This window comes from Brachionichthys hirsutus, chromosome 2, assembly GCF_040956055.1.
Source record: "Brachionichthys hirsutus isolate HB-005 chromosome 2, CSIRO-AGI_Bhir_v1, whole genome shotgun sequence".
Lineage (NCBI taxonomy): Eukaryota > Metazoa > Chordata > Actinopteri > Lophiiformes > Brachionichthyidae > Brachionichthys > Brachionichthys hirsutus.
Genome location: NC_090898.1, coordinates 14,053,458 through 14,070,661, shown reverse-complemented (window position 1 = coordinate 14,070,661; position 17,204 = coordinate 14,053,458). Strand labels below are relative to the sequence as shown.

General features: G+C 47.4%; 4 protein-coding genes across 4 annotated transcripts; 2 read left to right on the top strand and 2 right to left on the bottom strand.

Annotated features, from left to right (window-relative positions):
- The first annotated feature begins 3,027 nt into the window (after positions 1 to 3,027).
- Positions 3,028 to 6,897, top strand: lemd1 (LEM domain containing 1). Its single transcript, XM_068753712.1, has 7 exons — positions 3,028 to 3,222; positions 3,990 to 4,095; positions 4,215 to 4,346; positions 4,427 to 4,485; positions 5,024 to 5,131; positions 6,104 to 6,177; positions 6,342 to 6,897. Exons 1-7 carry the CDS (start codon positions 3,028 to 3,030, stop codon positions 6,652 to 6,654), a joined length of 987 nt encoding a protein of 328 aa, XP_068609813.1. The 3' UTR covers positions 6,655 to 6,897.
- Positions 6,898 to 7,111: 214 nt separating this feature from the next.
- On the top strand, positions 7,112 to 10,710 carry pm20d1.2 (peptidase M20 domain containing 1, tandem duplicate 2). Its single transcript, XM_068748448.1, has 13 exons — positions 7,112 to 7,331; positions 7,432 to 7,518; positions 8,156 to 8,391; positions 8,464 to 8,550; positions 8,646 to 8,779; positions 8,899 to 9,018; positions 9,391 to 9,466; positions 9,565 to 9,626; positions 9,700 to 9,778; positions 9,860 to 9,931; positions 10,015 to 10,180; positions 10,269 to 10,368; positions 10,492 to 10,710. Exons 1-13 carry the CDS (start codon positions 7,112 to 7,114, stop codon positions 10,619 to 10,621), a joined length of 1,569 nt encoding a protein of 522 aa, XP_068604549.1. The 3' UTR covers positions 10,622 to 10,710.
- Positions 10,711 to 11,487: 777 nt separating this feature from the next.
- Positions 11,488 to 13,816, bottom strand: LOC137908078 (acidic mammalian chitinase-like). The gene is given in 12 exon segments (XM_068752446.1): positions 11,488 to 11,797; positions 11,800 to 11,859; positions 11,862 to 11,956; positions 12,039 to 12,163; positions 12,263 to 12,379; positions 12,474 to 12,656; positions 12,776 to 12,899; positions 12,934 to 13,158; positions 13,236 to 13,292; positions 13,357 to 13,561; positions 13,680 to 13,706; positions 13,792 to 13,816. Coding segments are annotated over 12 exon segments (1,356 nt in total). The 3' UTR covers positions 11,488 to 11,684.
- Positions 13,817 to 14,505: 689 nt separating this feature from the next.
- LOC137909257 (acidic mammalian chitinase-like) lies at positions 14,506 to 16,877 on the bottom strand. Its single transcript, XM_068753701.1, has 11 exons — positions 16,853 to 16,877; positions 16,741 to 16,767; positions 16,418 to 16,622; positions 16,297 to 16,353; positions 16,054 to 16,219; positions 15,842 to 15,966; positions 15,649 to 15,772; positions 15,347 to 15,529; positions 15,136 to 15,252; positions 14,904 to 15,036; positions 14,506 to 14,774 (listed from the first exon to the last, which is right to left on the bottom strand). The coding sequence occupies exons 1-11, from the start codon at positions 16,875 to 16,877 to the stop codon at positions 14,506 to 14,508; spliced, it is 1,431 nt and encodes a 476-aa protein (XP_068609802.1).
- Positions 16,878 to 17,204: the final 327 nt, after the last annotated feature.

Genomic DNA, 17,204 nt, shown 5'->3' with positions numbered 1-17,204 from the left:
TCTGAAGTCGTCAAAAACATTTGGCTGGTGATGATGCCCCGAATTGTCTCCCAGCAAGAGGGTGGCCGTGCACAATGTTTCAGGATTAAATATAATCCAGCCTGTGGCTGAGATCTGCCTTCTTGTCTGGGACAAAGTCAGACACAGGAGCTTGACTAATTTATGCTGAGGCATGCATGAGCACCGGCTCCCTGGGGCGCCGAGGCAATGAACTTTTTTCTAACCGAAAAAAAAAAAAAAAGGTGGACCAAGTGAAAACTTTCCCTCCATCAGCGGATAATGATCTCTGTGAGGGGTCCGGGGAATAATAAAGTTAGGATATGAATATCAAAAGTTTAAAGGAAAAAAAAAACATGCAAGAAAATATGTGGAAAATGCCTCAAGTCCCCTGCGATGCCAGAACAACCTGAAACAGGTGCATAAAGGGACGCGGTTCTCTTCATGCTGGACGGCTGGACAGTTTCTAGCTGAGTACAGGAAGCTTTGTGTTCTTGTTTCAGGGGCGGTGGGGGGGGGGGGGGGGTAAAAGGAGGCTGTCTCAATGGGGCTTTTGTTATTTGAGTTGGGGAGAGCAAAGCACAAGAAGAAACACTGACTGACAAATACCTGCCCCTCTGTGCCTCAAATACCTCCGCGTTGCACTTGATTCAGTGTCAACAAATGCCTCCTCTGTCTCCTATAGTAGCCGGTTTCTCCGATTTGTTCATGTTTTTATGAAGGCTACTGTTTTCTGAGCAGACATGTGGGGGGCGGGGGGGCTGATCTGGCCTGAATGGCCGGATTACTGGCTCTTCCAACAGTTTGGCGCATGAAACACATTCATGACACAATTTTACATCGAACCTTTTTTCGGGGGTTAGTGTCAGAAGAGCGTGAACACACTCGGGATTAGCCGAGTGTACGCTCTGTGCATTAATGATGCTCGACTCATCATCTGCGTGATGCCTGCGATTAGAGGCGGCGACGCCTCCTGCATATAGAAATGCTAATCTGTGAAAAATATTTTTGGGCTCATTAATTAAAGCCCGCCACCGCTGTGCCCAGCGGTTGCATTCAAACAGCGGGGTAAAGATCTCCTCCGTGCACGGGAAAGTCAAACAGTGGCTACAGAACAGATCTTATGCGTAATCCATTTAGAATTCAGACTCAAAATACTTTCGATTAGCGTCGGACATTTTCCAGACAGACACCGATTAAAAAGTGCGTCTTTAATCAAAAATTCACAAACTCCATCTTTCAAATCAAACCACGACTGTGCCTTATGGCTTTCTATTCCTATGTGAGTTCTTTCTAACGCGTCATGTAGGGTTTAAAGCCATTGGATACACAGTGGACAGTCAACATAGGATCTCCACTTCATGACCTTTGACCTTTTGACCAACAACAGATTTTAAGCATCAATGTTAATTTAGCGTGTGCGTTTCGTGCATCCTCTAAAGCCGTACAGCCTTCAGCCCCGTCAAATATTCTGACTTCAACTGGTTTTCAAACAGATATCATCAGTCGGCGACTCGGCGCTCTAACGTTGGTTATTCTCCTGCAGATGTTCTGAGAAATGGCCGCTGGGCCTCCATAAAAATGGCATCTTAGCGTAGCAGACGGCCGACGAAATTAAGCAGATTTTTCCTGCTGCTCTCAGCTACTTCGCATGAACAGTTTAGAGCTGTCATTGCTTACTGGGGGGGGGGGCGGCGACACAATTCCCGAGGACGACACAACTCCCCGCTTTCATTTTAAGCTCACTTATTATTAATGAAATAATGGTGCGACATGATTCACTCCAGTGACAGAGCTGCCTCCGTGTCAAAAGGTTAAAATAGGCCATGTTTGTCTCATGAAGTTTACACGCTTGCAAATCGTTAGCCTCACAGCATAATCTATAGGCAATTATGCTACGAGGCTAACGAAATGGTAAAGGATGGATCTAAGGAGGACATTTTTACAGATCTCATCTCTGTGGAATTTCCAATGATAACACATTTATTCTTTCGTCACAATGTTTGGATCCAAAATGAAAAAAAGGTGTGATTTCAAAAAAAAAAGCAAACTGGACAGAGTCTGTTTTGTTAGAAACAGCAAAATGGTGTCAAAGTCATTGTCTAATTGATCAAATTTGACACTTGTACAAATTAACAGAGAATAATTAAAATAAAAAAAATAAAAAAATCCCCTGACATAAGTGATGCAAGCTTCATCTTTTTGTGTTTGTGTAAGTGAAACAGGACGCATGACTGTTCTCCCAAGCCGGTTCACTAAAATGGATCCCGTTGGAACAAATGCCTGCTTTTGGCGTTCGATTGAAGAAAGAAAAAAGAAAAAGAGAAGCTTCCCAGTTTGGTCTGAGGCAGGAGCTTTAATGACAGGCGTTACAAAAGGAAGGGACTCACCGCTCCCACTGCTACGGATGCGCAGCGCTCCAGCAGGACGCAGCGGTTGGTCGACGACGTCTGACGGGACCGGCGACCGGACATGAAGGTGAACCAGGCTGGCGTTAACGGCTGCTGCAGATTGTACCGGCTGCGTCCCAGGCAGGCAGCTGCGTCAGGTTCAGGGTTGTAGCGCATGCGGACGGTCACATTGTCCCTGGGGCGGGGGGGGCGCGCACCTGGGCACAGAGGAGTCAACGCACCAGAGATGAGCGCACTCAAACCGATTCAGATTCGCCATCAAATATCCCATGTACTTTCAAACTAATAATTCTTGAAGCGCAAATCCGATTCCAGAGGCCTGTTTTCATGATCAATTGTGAGGGCCAAACTGGTTTTATGTGAGGAAAGTGAGCTTCCCTGGTGACGTTTGACCTCAGAGGACTTTCTAGAATAGATTTTCAAGTTAAGGCTAGAAAACCTTTAGCGCCACATGTTTACGCACGAACGGCGCGCAGAGCTGCGACCAGCTGTCAATCAGGCCGCCGGTCGCACCTGTTCCCAGTTCAGTCAGCGTGAGGAGGGCTTCCCCGGAGCCGGTTTATTCCAGCAGCCTCACACAGACCTCCTGAACACCAAGCGTTCTCATTCGGCTTGCAACATGCCGCTGTTTGAGGAGGACCCGGCTCACCTGTCCAAATCCAGGCTCAAATCCGATCTGGTCGCCCACAGCGTCGCCCTCCCACCTGCCACGACCAGGAAGGACGTTTACGTGCGGCTGCATTCAAAACACGTCAACTCCAAAACTGCGGCGGAATTTTCCAGCGACGAGGAGGATCAAGCGCACGATGGAGCAGTGAGTTGCCCGACCTGCTGGCCGCCGACTTAATTAACTCCTGCGTCCAACCGGAACCCAACGCGGTGATTGATTTGCGCGTAACCATTGAAATAAGGTCAAATGCAGCGTTCAAGGACATCAAGTACTTTATTTGGTATTGAGAAGGCGTCGTGCGTAAAAATGAGCTGAATTGCTGCGCGTGGTCAGCAGCTGCGCCCGCATGGCCGGATCTGGGTCCACTGGGTGCCAAACTGCGCCCGAGCTGCTGCAGAATCTGAGAACCTCAGTCCAGTGGGCCACCAGCTCTGTGGTTGGTGTAGATTTACGCGAGACGGCCGCCATTATAGCCGTGCGCATGTGGTCGCAGCACCTGTCACTCAGTCGTCGTTGCCAAGAAGATCCGTGACACCTTGGAGTCCGAGTGGGCTCTGTGCCGTGGCCTATAGGCTGTGCGTTTAGTCTGCGTGGGGCAAATAACCACTTAGTCGGGGCGGGGCGGGGTGGCAACTTCAGAAAGGAGTTCAGCAGAGCTTGAACTGTGACAGACGGGCCATCATATTGTTTCCATGGTGACGCTGCCTTTCTCTTTCGAACCCCTTTCTTCTGGATAGGAAAGTGTGCAAAGAGGATTTTTCCTGGTGCACCCATATTTTAGGAATTCTGAAGAGATATGGGAATGGCAGCCTCCGGCTATTTCTGTACTCCATAACCCACACCTGAGAGCCGCTGGCGCTCGAGGAGCAGCGGGTCCCTGCATTTAGAATATCTTGTCTTGTTAGGAAAAGGAGACGGAGCCAGAAGACGGAGGGATTCTGGACCCCGGCGCTTTGAGTGACGGCCACCTCAAACGGGCCCTGCTGGAACGTGGGGTGAAAGCCGGGCCCATTGTCGGTGAGGCTGTCCTGGAATAAAAATTAAAAATAAAAAGGTTTCTGGAGCTCAGTGATAGTTTTGTGTTTTTAATTAATGCCTTAAAGCCACTTTCATTTGGACGTGTTTGCTTCTGCCAGCCTCCACCAGGGCTCTGTATGAGAAGAAGCTCAGGAAACTGCTTCAGGCCGATGGGCAGGACGCTGAGAATGGAGTGGAAAAAGATGTCATATACTCCGACAGCGAGGAGGAGGAGGAGGAGGAGGAGGAAGGTATTGTCAGTAATAGTGATTTATGCAGGTCCATTGTGTTTAGGTGGGGATGATCGTATTGTTTCCTGTGATTTCTACAGGTCCTGAAGGAGCAGAAGAAGAACCGATTGAGCAACTCGACCAGGCAGAAGTAAACCAGGTGAGAGGATTACTGTCCGTGTCCTACTATCGAGGAAACGTTCAATTATTCAATCTCCCAGTAAGTTTTGGAAAAAATATACTAATCAGCTGTGTGCAAGAACCAAAATCAATGGAGAACACTTTAAATGACTTGTACAGGATTGTGTTTTTTTAAATGCTACTTTTAATAAGTACTGCAGTATCAAAAATGATTCCTGAGGAATCATGGCCCATTCCTCATTAGCCAAAGTCCTATATCCTGGAACGGCCTTCAAATCCACCATGCAGAGATTTTTTTTTTCAGTCGGCTTTGACGGTCTCTCGCTGGAACGATCCAAGACTTCTCCTGAAGTTGGGATCGTTATCCGACCTAGACCTTTACCCTCCACATGCTGCACACGTTTCCACACTGGAGTAACTTTCAAGCTGCAGCCAATAAAAGTAGCATGTATAAAATCTCTTATTGAAACTCTTCTATACGATTAGGTCATTGCAAACGGATATTGATGAATGGATGGTGATCGTGCTCTCTGAGTTTCCTTTTTTTTTTGTTGCAGCGTGCTCACACTTCCAGAAACAAGGAACCTTGTTCCAAGGAGAATTCGGGGAACCTGTTGAAAGTATCGGAGCGGAGTTCCTCTCACTGCTCTCAGATTCCAGGAGGAGTAAGTATCGCATCCTCTTTAGATCGTCGCTCCGGATTAGGATCAGGGGTAGGCTTAAATTTACGTCTCGTATGGGTTTTAAATTCTCTGCATTCTTCAGTGAGACAAGTTAATTTTATCCTCTTCTATCCGCCAGCGGGATAATTTTGACACACACTGATGGGTCTCACTGGTTCTATAGATGGATAAAACACATTTGTTGCTGCCGTTAACGTGATGATAATCCCAATCCCTGCAGGTTCCGCCTGGATCCCGGTCGGCGCTGGCTAACAGCAGCTCGTCGTTTTCTCCTCGGTCCTTTAGCATCACTCAAATGGTTGAGGAGGAAAGTTTCTAAAGCCACGTTTTTAGCATTATTTTCATCGCCGGCAACCTCGGCCGGGAATAAAACGCGAATTTAATCCACAGATGGAGAGTCGCAGGTTGCTCTCTGTTCGCTCAAACAGCGAGGGTGCGCTCCATGGGAGCGGCGTGCAGGAGCGTTGGCCGAGGTCCAGCAGGGTCGGTAGCGTTCAGTCGCACTTTAAGCTTCACTTAAAGTTAACCGTTAGACTTAAATCCGCTGTCGTAACGTCTCCTGTCCTCAGCTCAACGCTCTCACCGGGAAGAACCGCTCCCTGCACCGGACCCTCCAAGTGTCTCCTTATAAATCCAGACCTCAGGCACATATCTCCCCCCCCCCCCCCTTGTTACTTCACGTGGTGCTGGGGGGTGCACTTTATTTTGTGGTGTTATTTGCCTGCCTGTGTGTTTGTTTTGCTGCGGGACGAAACGAATTTGCTGCACCTGATTGGTGTTGGTGGAGGTTTTTGCGCTCTGAGAGTGTTTTCTAATTACCGGACACAGATGGCTCCTCGTACCCTGCGCCAGATCTATAGTCGTTACATCAACAATCACCGTCTTCCGTCTCCTCTCTCAGGGACGTCGGTTTTGTCTGGTCCGCTTTCGGTAATTTTCCGATTTCTCTTCCAGCCTCCCGTGGAGCCTGTTGAAGATATTTTGAAGGACGCATTTCCCTGCTTTAAATCCACGCCAATGGGGATCTAGTAAGTACAGACGGCTGCCTATATTTGTGATTGAGGTACGGGATGTTTTTGCTACTTGATGGCGGTGGGGGACACGAGGACAGCCTTACGTGGCGACGCATACCTGACGCATGGAGTTGCTTTGTGATTGGATTATCGGCATGTTTACTGTGTTCGTATTTTAGCGTCACTTGTCGGAAACCGATCAAGGGTGCAGCGGGGAGACCCATCCGGACGTACCCAGACCCCCCACCGGCCACTCCCACGGCCACGACCCTCGTGAGGCAAGAGGTGGAGCGCCGCCCCATGCCAATCCATATACAGATTGCAGTCTTCCTCCTTGTGGTCGTTCTCCTCTACCTCATTTATATCTGTGCTGAGGACAACTCATTCAACCCTTTGCTGGCTTTACTGGGTGGTCTGAACCAGGCGTTGGACGGCGAGGAGGACCTTCTGCTCCAGGCGGAGACTCGGGATGCACCATCAACGTCTGGATAGAAGTGCGTCTATTTGTCTATTAACTCGCACATGGGAACGTTGTTGTTTTTTTAAACCAGGCATCATGACCTCATTCAAGGATTTTATTTTTTTGTTTTCGCCTGTCCAACCTCAAAGTCCAGTTTTACATATTGAAATATTTTGCTTGCAGATGTTTTATCCAAAGTGCTTTTGTCGCTGCAGTTGAGACGATCACTGAACTGCTCTCGTGCAAAAATAAGAATGCTAAGTTTAACGCCGCGATGCCTTTTCAAAGTATTTGTGTAACTGTGTTTGATTTGTGGTACATTTTTCAACTATATTTCAATAAAGGATGTTTTTGCTTCATTTGCGGCATGATGATTAAAAAGAATATACGTGTCATACCAACATCGACCAGCGAGGGGTGCTCGTTCAACAACCGCGGCTTGATTCAGATTGTACACAAACCCCGTGAACGAGTTCCGCCACCGCAGCAATGGCAGACTCCCGGCCGGGCTCCAAAATAAACAAACTTTTAAAGGTGACCATCAGTAGTTTAGCCATCGCGGTAGTTTTATTATTCACGATAGCGTCTCTCAGGACTCTCTCCCTGGACGTCGACGCCGGACTTCAGCTCGCTCGCTGGGAAAAGACGAACAACGTCTCCCTGGTCATCGACCGGCGTCGGAGAGAGGAGCTTCTTGATAATTTCAAAGGTAATTATTTCGTCTCCCGTTTCAACGAAGTGGACGCGATGAATTGTGGTGGAGAAGCGGCCGCTGACGGCCCCGGCCCGGTGTCTCCCCGTTCCTGCAGCGGCGATCCGGATCCCGACGGTGTCCACCTCGCAGACGGTGATCAACACCTCCGCGCTGCGGGACTTTGACAGGTTCCTCCGGAAAAGTAATCCGGTTAACACTTTTTAATGGGTTCACAATGTACTTTAAAATGGATTCAGTCTGTCACATGACCTCAGTTTTTGACGTTAAAGTTAAAAGGGAGTTTTTCGTAAATTCTAGGGGCGCTGCTAGACGAAGCAGGGGCGCACGACCCCCCCCCCGCCCCCCCCCCCATAAAAAAGGGGTCCCCAACCACCGACCTGGACAGAGTAAATTTGTGTAATTTCTATTGTATTGATTCTGACGGGTGTTTTTATCTAAAAAAAAAAAGAAAAGGACCAGCTTTTCTCTGACGTCACCATCGCCTCTGAATCTTCTGGGGCACGTGATTCAATTACTCAAAAAAATAAACCCAGAAACTATCGAAAATGAGTAATAAAACAAACGTCTTTGACAAGCTTCTTTGCTAAGGGGGGGGGGGGGGGGGAGCAAACAGAGGAGCCGGAAGAGGAGCCGACAACCTCCAAGAAAAAAGTCTCAAAACGGCTTCGGCACACAGAACGAGACATAAAAGACAAGAATCTTTTTTAAAGAAAAAAACAGTTGTCCTGCATGAAGCCGGTCCGTGGCCGGGAAAAGGTTGGGGACCCCTGATGTAGTGCAGCTCACCTTTTAGGTGTGTGTTTTCATGCCCGTATCAGCCTTCCCAACAGTTTTCTCGTCGAGCTTGGTCCGTCACGAGTTGGTGGCCGACTACAGCCACCTGTTCTGGGTGAGAGGATCTCAGCCCGACTTGGATCCGTACCTGCTGCTGGCCCACATCGACGTAGTGCCTGCCTCGGAGTCGGACGGCTGGGAGGCGCCGCCGTTCTCAGCCGAGGAAATCGATGGCTTCATTTACGGCAGAGGGACCTTGGATGACAAGGGCTCCTTAATGGTGAGACGGCAAAAGACACGTTTGTTGAACTCGCTGTTAAGCAGAAAACGACTTTATTTTTATTTTTTACAGGGAATTCTTCAGGCGCTGGAGTACTTGCTGCTGAAGGGCTACGCTCCACGTCGAGGGTTTTACATCGGCCTCGGCCACGATGAAGAAGTACATTCGCTATTCGTAAACTGGAGAGAGAGTGAGCCCAAGATTAAGAATATCGCCATTTAACATCTGAATCGTGCTGACCTTTTCCTTTGAAGGTTAGCGGTTTAAACGGAGCGATGAGCATAGCGCGTGAATTTGAGCGGCGCGGCGTTCGCGTCTCCTTCGTCCTGGACGAGGGCCTGGCGGTGCTCGACGGAGTCATCGGCGGCCTTGAGGGACCCGCCGCTCTGTAAGGACCCCCCCCCCCCCCCCCCCCACTGGTGTCAACAGCACAGCTCCCAGACAAAACGCAAAAAAATGCTCGCCTTTGTTAAGCTGCTTGAGCTGTAATCGATGCACCTTTTGTAGAATTGGGGTAAGCGAGAAGGGATTGGCCACCGTGAAGCTCAGCGTGTCCATGCCCCCCAGTCACTCCTCGATGCCCCCCAGGGAGACCAGCATCGGTATCTTGGCTGCAGCCGTCAAAAGGTGAGGAGCGTTTTCTTTACAATCAAGAATTCCTTTTAGTCTCCACCCCCCCAAAAAAAACCCCACGAAACAAATAAGATCAAGAGCGAGCGATAGGCCGTGAACAAGGAGGGAAATGCAGTTTGTGTAGCTCGCTGTGCGCCTCAGGCCGAGCGCCTGTTGATAAATGCTTCAGCATCCAAAGGAAAGACTCCAGCTGTTGGGAAAGTCGCCCCCCCCCCCCCCCCCCCGAAGCTCCAAAAACAATCCTGACTACACAAGAGGACTTTCTGTGATGGAAGCACGGAGCAAATCAAAGGTTTAGATTCGTTACAGGATGCTTCAAAGGGAACAAGAAGCACTCGGCTTAATTCTGCCATGCGTTTTCCTCAGACTGGAAGAAAGCCCCATGCCGAGGCTCTTCGGCCACGGCCCTGAACGTGAGACCTTCGAGCACCTGGCGCATAAGGTAGGCGGGGGGGGGCAGGGGGGCGCCTGCGTATCCACTTCCTGTCACGCCTTCTGTCTTTCCAGTTTGGTTCTCAGTCATTCCTCCTTTGACTTCAGTTCAGCCTCCCGTTGAAGTTCGTCATGTCCAATATGTGGCTGTTCTCCCCGCTGCTCGGCAGGTAGCTACAGCGAAAAGCGTTGGCCGTCTCCTCTGGAGCAAAGTCAAGGGTTTTGTAAATCTTCTCGTCGCAGGGTCCTTGAAAAAAAGCCAGATACCAATGCTTTTGTGAGGACGACCACAGCAGTCACCATGTTTAATGCAGGAGTCAAGGTACCGCGAATATTACAAAGAAACCTCACAAGGAGTTTAAATTCTGACCAGAAAAGTCCTGAATTCTTTCTCCACACGAAGGTGAATGTCCTCCCGTCCCTCGCGGAAGCTTATGTAAATCTGAGGATCCACTCAGCGCAGTCCCTGCAGGAGGTAGAGCATGAATGTTTCATCTTTGCTCTTCACAGTTTCCCCATGTCTCACCTTGAACATTCTGAGTCTGCTGTCCCGTCCAGGTCCTGGACCTCATTCGGTCTAAGGTGGGGGACGAGCGCGTGAAAATGGAACTGGTTGAAGGGTTTGACCCTCTGCCTGTCAGCTCCACGCATGAAAAGGCCTTCGGCTTCCAGATCATTAAGAAAACGGTGCTGGACATGTTTCCAACGGTTGCAGTCGCTCCAGGTAGAACCGAGAGTGAATGCATGAAAAGTAAGGTGGAAGTCAAATGACGGGCGTTTCTCTGTTTTCACGTCACGCTTTGAATGTGCAGGCGTCTGTATCGGGAACACCGACAGCCGACACTTCAAAGACCTGACGGATAACATCTACCGATTTGTTCCTGCTTGGTTTAAACCAGGTGATTCCCAGAGGTAAAAAAAACAACTAGCCGGCCACTTATTATCATCAAACTGTAATAAAGTCATACTTAACAAAATAAAACAAACATATCGCTTCCTGTCGCAGAGTCGGATTATTGTTTTCTTTCGTTTCAGATTCCACGGCATCAATGAACGGATTTCCAAAAAGAACTACGAAGAGCTCGTTTCCTTCTACTTCAGCCTGATTCAAAATTGCGACATTCAGAAACTCCCTGATCCCCACAGCTCCGCCCACGAACTCTAAGGGAACAGACGGGATTGGGTTAGAACAAATCAAGATATGTGATCGATCAGTTCGACGGCAGCCTGTGTGTGTGTGTGTGGGGGGGGGGGGGGTGGGGGGGTTGTGTATGACTAAATCACTGCTGCTATTAGCGATGCTAACTGTTGAGGGGGGGTTCTGTGGACTGGATGCATCAATAATAAAACTCAACTCCTGATCATCCTCTGAGCCGATTGGTTTATTTTCCACTTGTTGTGCTTGTTGGGCTGAGTCTCCTCTGCAACATCCAGATGTGCCCAGAGTCACCGTTTTTTGGTTGCTAAACCAGACCGGAACTCGAGTTTAAAATCACCTCAGCTGAGTTCACACACAGAACGATCTATTCACATACTGTTTACACGCTGTTCTATTAATCTGCCCTGGGATCTGCGCACGATGACTGACCTCACAACATTAAGAGTTTGACTGTGTTTGTGTGACTACAGGGAGAAAGTTGAGTGTGTGTGTGTGTGTGTGTGTGTGTGTGTTAAGTAACACATTTACTTCACTAAAACACTGCATGCTTGCATCAGTGACATTTCTGCAGGATGCCAGTGGACAAAAGGGGTTTTATGTTGTCCTCAGACATCAGAGGTTTGGTGCGCTTTATTATTTCCCATTGCTCCTCTCGTATTTTAATTGTGAACGTTCTACCAACCTGTAGAAAAAGGAAATTGAAGATGTTGTTGTGCTGATTTTTTTTTTTTGTCTTGAGCAGCAACGGAGTACCGAGAGAGATTTAGGGCGCCGTTTCTCAGGGCGCAAGTTTAATTTAAGTCAAAAGGACAAAGCCACCAGTCATCACTTGGTTTTAATATCCATCACAAATTCCAATGAAATGTCTGAAATGTGTGTCTGTAGTGATTTAACATCAACCAGTGTCGTTTCAACATGCATGACATCAGATCTTAGAGGATAGATAACACTGCACATGACTTAAAAACAACCTTCTATCCTTTTGTCATTATTCACTGAAATAAAAATAATAAAGTACGTGATTTAGCGTTTTAATGCTGTTGATGGGGAGAATAAAACAATGTGAAATCTACGCTGGTAGGTCACAGTAGTGGCAACTTTCCTTACAGGCCAAATAAGGGGGACATCTTTGGATCCGGGTGATTCCGTTGGCACAATTGTAAAAGGAACCTCTATCGTCGGTTTGGGGTAAACCCCACCGATCTTTGCCGCGCAGAAGTTGTCGTCCCCGACGCGGTGGCTGTGGGTTTGGGAGCTGTGAGGTTAGGTTGACCCTGGTTCGGAGACGGAGTCACTGGATTCGGGGTGGCTGAAGACGGAAGGAATAAGACTGTCAGCAGGCTTCACAATCCGACTGAACAAAAGCAGAGAGACAGGATGCAGGACGGAATACGAAGGAAGCCACGCTCTCTCACCTGAGGACAAAAGTGAGCGTAGATGTCCGATGAGGGTGTAGTTTCCTTGTCCACAGAAGTGTCCATTAAAGTCATCCAGGTCCAGAGCCCAGACGAAAGCCCCTCCGAACCTGTTGTCTTTCAGGTACTGGACCTGCGAGTGTAACGACGTCAACACTCAACAACATCGCGTGCATTTAGATCTTCAACTTGCGTGAGAAGGCTGATGAACAAATCAAACAATCAAGCCTACCTTTGTCTCAATACTTTCTTTGCTGTCATATCCAACCCAGTCATTTAGTTTGGTGGCGTACGGAACTTTCTGGTCCTCGATCAAGTGGACACTGGCCCCTCGAAGAAAAGTGCAAATCTGAAACGTCAGTTAAAGCGCTCTGATCATTTAGCCATTTTTTTTATTTTACTATATTCCACGGTGAGAAACAGGCCGACTTCCCCGGTTTCACCTCATAATAGGACCAGAAGCCGGCCTCCTTGGTGAAAACTCCAGCGGGAGCGGGACCGCTGGCTGGTGCTCCAACCTCAGTGGACCGAGACGACAGTCGAAATGTTCTCCCGTATGTGGCAAAGCCCATGTTTAGTTTGTCCACAGACATTCCCTTGTCCCTCCAGTACCTCATGGCATAGTCCTGAGTGTGAATAAAAGCACACGTTTCCCCCCAAAACACACATTTTTATTGAATTTCCGTTCATTTTCATTGAAATGAAAAAACTCCAGCTGTGATGCAGCTGAAATGGACAGACTCACGGTATTAAGGTAAACCTGGTCTCCGGTGTCTTGGGATCTCTTGTACAGGGGGCTGTGGTGTCCCGTCACACTCTCCCAGGTGCCGTGAAAATAGTACGTCATCACATTAATGAAGTCCAGATACCTGATACAACATCTTCAATCAGCTTCACCCGAACATCATGACCAATAATGCACCAATAATCTGGTGTACTTTGCCATCTCTGCTGGATCTGACCTTGCATAAAAGAGTGAATCTTTGCCTATCCTCCAGCGGACTTCCTCTCGCGGCAGGATATTCCCAGTCCAGATCAAGTCCATCAAAGCTAGCCTTCCTCAGCAGTTTGATAGAAGACTGGACAAACGCGTTTCTATTGGCTTGTGTGGAGACCATCGAAGTGAATCTGTCCCGGGGAAGGGACTGTGTTTAGAACAGAAGGCAGATTGATTTTTATGGATTGGCCATTCGCAAAAATCTCACTTTTGTGTTCCAAAGCGCCAGCCTCCCACTGCCAACAGGGTTTTCAGATTTGGATTCCTGTGAGGATGACTTCTTTACTTTTCCAGCTAAGATGATTTTCCACGACATTTGCAGTACTAACCTCTGTTTCACTCCATTAAAGGACGCATAGAGTTGATCGTCATTCCATTCTATGGTGACGAGCTCATTTGCCTCGTTAATACCAGAAAAGGCGTAGATCAGGTGGGTGCACAGATTGGGGTCAATATTATTAGGCATAAACTTCCCAGTACTCGGTCGGTACTGGGACCAATTAGTGAAATAACAGACCAGTCTGGAGGACGAAACTAGAATTAAAACAGGAGCAGAAAAGATTTTTAATGAATCTCCAAGGAAAATCAATGAAAAGATGTTCATGGTTTTAGATGTTGTCCCATTTCGGTTATTAATGTAACTCGAACTCACCCAAACTGTGATGGAAAAGACAGATTCCTTTAAAAGTACAGATTTGGTTAGAAAATATTAAAAGGAAAACTGATGTTAAGAGAACCTTGCGACACTTCCTGGGGCGCCTTACCTGCTAGTAGTGCGATCTTGCTCATCGTTGCTCTATAAACAGAGAACGGAATGGATTCCTGATGCTGATTAATACAAATAAATGAGAACCAAACCCAGGAAAAATTGTCAGACCCAAAGATTAAAGCATTGTTGCTTTGAGAAACCTTTTTTTTGACACGCACACCTTTTAGCGACTCTCTGTATAAAGTCCATCGTCCAAAACACATCCTGTCATCATTTCCCAATATTTGCTCTGGTATAAAGTCCCCTGATGCAGCACTGATTCCAATAAATTCCAGACTTTCTTCCAATCTAGCGTTCAAGCATTCTTAACGCATCCCAGACTTTTTTAAAGAATTCTTTCTGTTGGGTTTTTCTTTTATGTTCCCACAGATGTCAGATAACATCAGCATTCCTTGTGCCGCTGTGGACTTCAGATGGAGTTTACTGCATGTCCAGGGTCATTGTCCTGCAGCAAAATGAGTCATCCTTCTACAAACGAACGGGCAGGCAGGCGTATAAAAGCCTGTAATACGTGCCAATATACGGATAGTACAAAGTACACCATAAAATACTGTTAACAGATGGTCCCAAAATTTGGACCATTCACCTAAAACAATTCCTAATTTTCCATTCAGCAGCAAACCTACTTATGTGTCAGGTCAGGAATATATAAAATGTGTATTTATTTATATTAGACAAAAAACGTTTTGCTTCACCATCATATATTTATTTAAAACCGGTGACAGCAGTCGCATCTTTCATTGTAAACAAGACCAGCTTGGCATCTCTGGGTGTAGGTGAGACCGGCGACACACTGATAGAAGGTGCTGCTGTCTTTGACATTCTTGTAGTTACCGTCAGCCTTCCCGACGCAGAAATTATCTCCTGCCTCAACTGGAACGGTCACTGTGGCCCTGACGGTTGTGGTTTTGTCAGGGGCCAGCGTTTCGATGGTAGTTTCGCCTGGCGTGGTTTCAGGATGGGCCGTAGATGGAGCATCTAGTAAGGTAACCATGTTTGCGTTCATGAGATTGTGGAGGGCTGTGTCAGCAGGCTTCACAATCCGACTGAACAAAAGCGGAGAGACAGGATGCAGGACGGAATACGAAGGAAGCCACGCTCTCTCACCTGAGGACAAAAGTGAGCGTAGATGTCCGATGAGGGTGTAGTTTCCTTGTCCACAGAAGTGTCCATTAAAGTCATCAAGGTCCAGAGCCCAGACGAAAGCCCCTCCGAACCTGTTGTCTTTCAGGTACTGGACCTGCGAGTGTAACGACGTCAACACTCAACAGCATCGCGTGCATTTAGATCTTCAACTTGCGTGAGAAGGCTGATGAACAAATCAAACAATCAAGCCTACCTTTGTCTCAATACTTTCTTTGCTGTCATATCCAACCCAGTCATTTAGTTTGGTGGCGTACGGAACTTTCTGGTCCTCGATCAAGTGGACACTGGCCCCTCGAAGAAAAGTGCAAATCTGAAACGTCAGTTAAAGCGCTCTGATCATTTAGCCATTTTTTTTATTTTACTATATTCCACGGTGAGAAACAGGCCGACTTCCCCGGTTTCACCTCATAATAGGACCAGAAGCCGGCCTCCCTGGTGAAAACTCCAGCGGGAGCGGGACCGCTGGCCGGTGCTCCAACCTCAGTGGACCGAGACGACAGTCGAAATGTTCTCCCGTATGTGGCAAAGCCCATGTTTAGTTTGTCCACAGACATTCCCTTGTCCCTCCAGTACCTCATGGCATAGTCCTGAGTGTGAATAAAAGCACACGTTTCCCCCCAAAACACACATTTTTATTGAATTTCCATTCATTTTCATTGAAATGAAAAAACTCCAGCTGTGATGCAGCTGAAATGGACAGACTCACGGTATTAAGGTAAACCTGGTCTCCGGTGTCTTGGGATCTCTTGTACAGGGGGCTGTGGTGTCCCGTCACACTCTCCCAGGTGCCGTGAAAATCGTACGTCATCACATTAATGAAGTCCAGATACCTGATACAACATCTTCGATCAGCTTCACCCGAACATCATGACCAATAATGCACCAATAATCTGGTGTACTTTGCCATCTCTGCGATCTCATAACCGGCATCGATGGTTCCTTTCCCAGCAGCGACGGCAGCAGAGATCATTAATCTGGGTCTTCCAGTTGCTTTTCCCTCCACCTCGTAAGCTTCAAGGAGCTCCTTGTGCCAAACGGGATGGCCAGAGTTACTTCACGGTTCAAGTCAGGCATCAGTAGAACAGCAAAGAAAACAAATGCTGGATCTGACCTTGCATAAAAGAGTGAATCTTTGCCTATCCTCCAGCGGACTTCCTCTCGCGGCAGGATATTCCCAGTCCAGATCAAGTCCATCAAAGCTAGCCTTCCTCAGCAGTTTGATAGAAGACTGGACAAACGCGTTTCTATTGGCTTGTGTAGAGACCATCGAAGTGAATCTGTCCCGGGGAAGGGACTGTGTTTAGAACAGAAGGCAGATTGATTTTTATGGATTGGCCATTCGCAAAAATCTCACTTTTGTGTTCCAAAGCGCCAGCCTCCCACTGCCAACAGGGTTTTCAGATTTGGATTCCTGTGAGGATGACTTCTTTACTTTTCCAGCTAAGATGATTTTCCACGACATTTGCAGTACTAACCTCTGTTTCAGTCCATTAAAGGACGCATAGAGTTGATCGTCATTCCATTCTATGGTGACGAGCTCATTTGCCTCGTTAATACCAGAAAAGGCGTAGATCAGGTGTGTGCACAGATTGGGGTCAATATTATTAGGCATAAACTTCCCAGTACTCGGTCGGTACTGGGACCAATTAGTGAAATAACAGACCAGTCTGGAGGAGGAAACTAGAATTAAAACAGGAGCAGAAAAGATTTTTAATGAATCTCCAAGGAAAATCAATGAAAAGATGTTCATGGTTTTAGATGTTGTCCCATTTCGGTTATTAATGTAACTCGAACTCACCCAAACTGTGATGGAAAAGACAGATTCCTTTAAAAGTACAGATTTGGTTAGAAAATATTAAAAGGAAAACTGATGTTAAGAGAACCTTGCGGCACTTCCTAGGGCGCCTTACCTGCTAGTAGTGCGATCTTGCTCATCGTTGCTCTATAAACAGAGAACGGAATGGATTCCTGATGCTGATTAATACAAATAAACGAGAACCAAACCCAGGAAAAATTGTCAGACCCAAAGATTAAAGCATTGTTGTTTGATCCAAGTGAACCTAATTAGTTGGAAAAGGAAATGAGCTTTAAGAAACCTTTTTTTTTGACACGCACACCTTTTAGCCACTCTCTGTATAAAGTCCATCGTCCAAAACACATCCTGTCATCATTTCCCAATATTTGCTCTGGTATAAAGTCCCCTGATGCAGCACTGATTCCAATAAATTCCAGACTTTCTTCCAATCTAGCGTTCAAGCATTC

Excerpts from the sequence above, each read along its gene's own strand:
- lemd1 (XM_068753712.1), top strand. The coding sequence starts at position 3,028 with ATGCCGCTGTTTGAGGAGGACCCGGCTCACCTGTCCAAATCCAGGCTC. Across the intron at positions 4,096-4,214 it reads GAAAGCCGGGCCCATTGTCG|CCTCCACCAGGGCTCTGTAT; the intron begins GTGAGGCTGTCC and ends TGCTTCTGCCAG. Across the intron at positions 4,347-4,426 it reads GGAGGAGGAGGAGGAGGAAG|GTCCTGAAGGAGCAGAAGAA; the intron begins GTATTGTCAGTA and ends TGATTTCTACAG.
- pm20d1.2 (XM_068748448.1), top strand. The coding sequence starts at position 7,112 with ATGGCAGACTCCCGGCCGGGCTCCAAAATAAACAAACTTTTAAAGGTG. Across the intron at positions 7,332-7,431 it reads GCTTCTTGATAATTTCAAAG|CGGCGATCCGGATCCCGACG; the intron begins GTAATTATTTCG and ends CCGTTCCTGCAG. Across the intron at positions 9,779-9,859 it reads TGTTTAATGCAGGAGTCAAG|GTGAATGTCCTCCCGTCCCT; the intron begins GTACCGCGAATA and ends CTCCACACGAAG.
- LOC137909257 (XM_068753701.1), bottom strand. The coding sequence starts at position 16,877 with ATGAGCAAGATCGCACTACTAGCAG. Across the intron at positions 16,623-16,740 it reads TCTTTTCCATCACAGTTTGG|TTTCCTCCTCCAGACTGGTC; the intron begins GTGAGTTCGAGT and ends TTTTAATTCTAG. Across the intron at positions 15,773-15,841 it reads GAGATCGCAGAGATGGCAAA|GTATCTGGACTTCATTAATG; the intron begins GTACACCAGATT and ends ATGTTGTATCAG.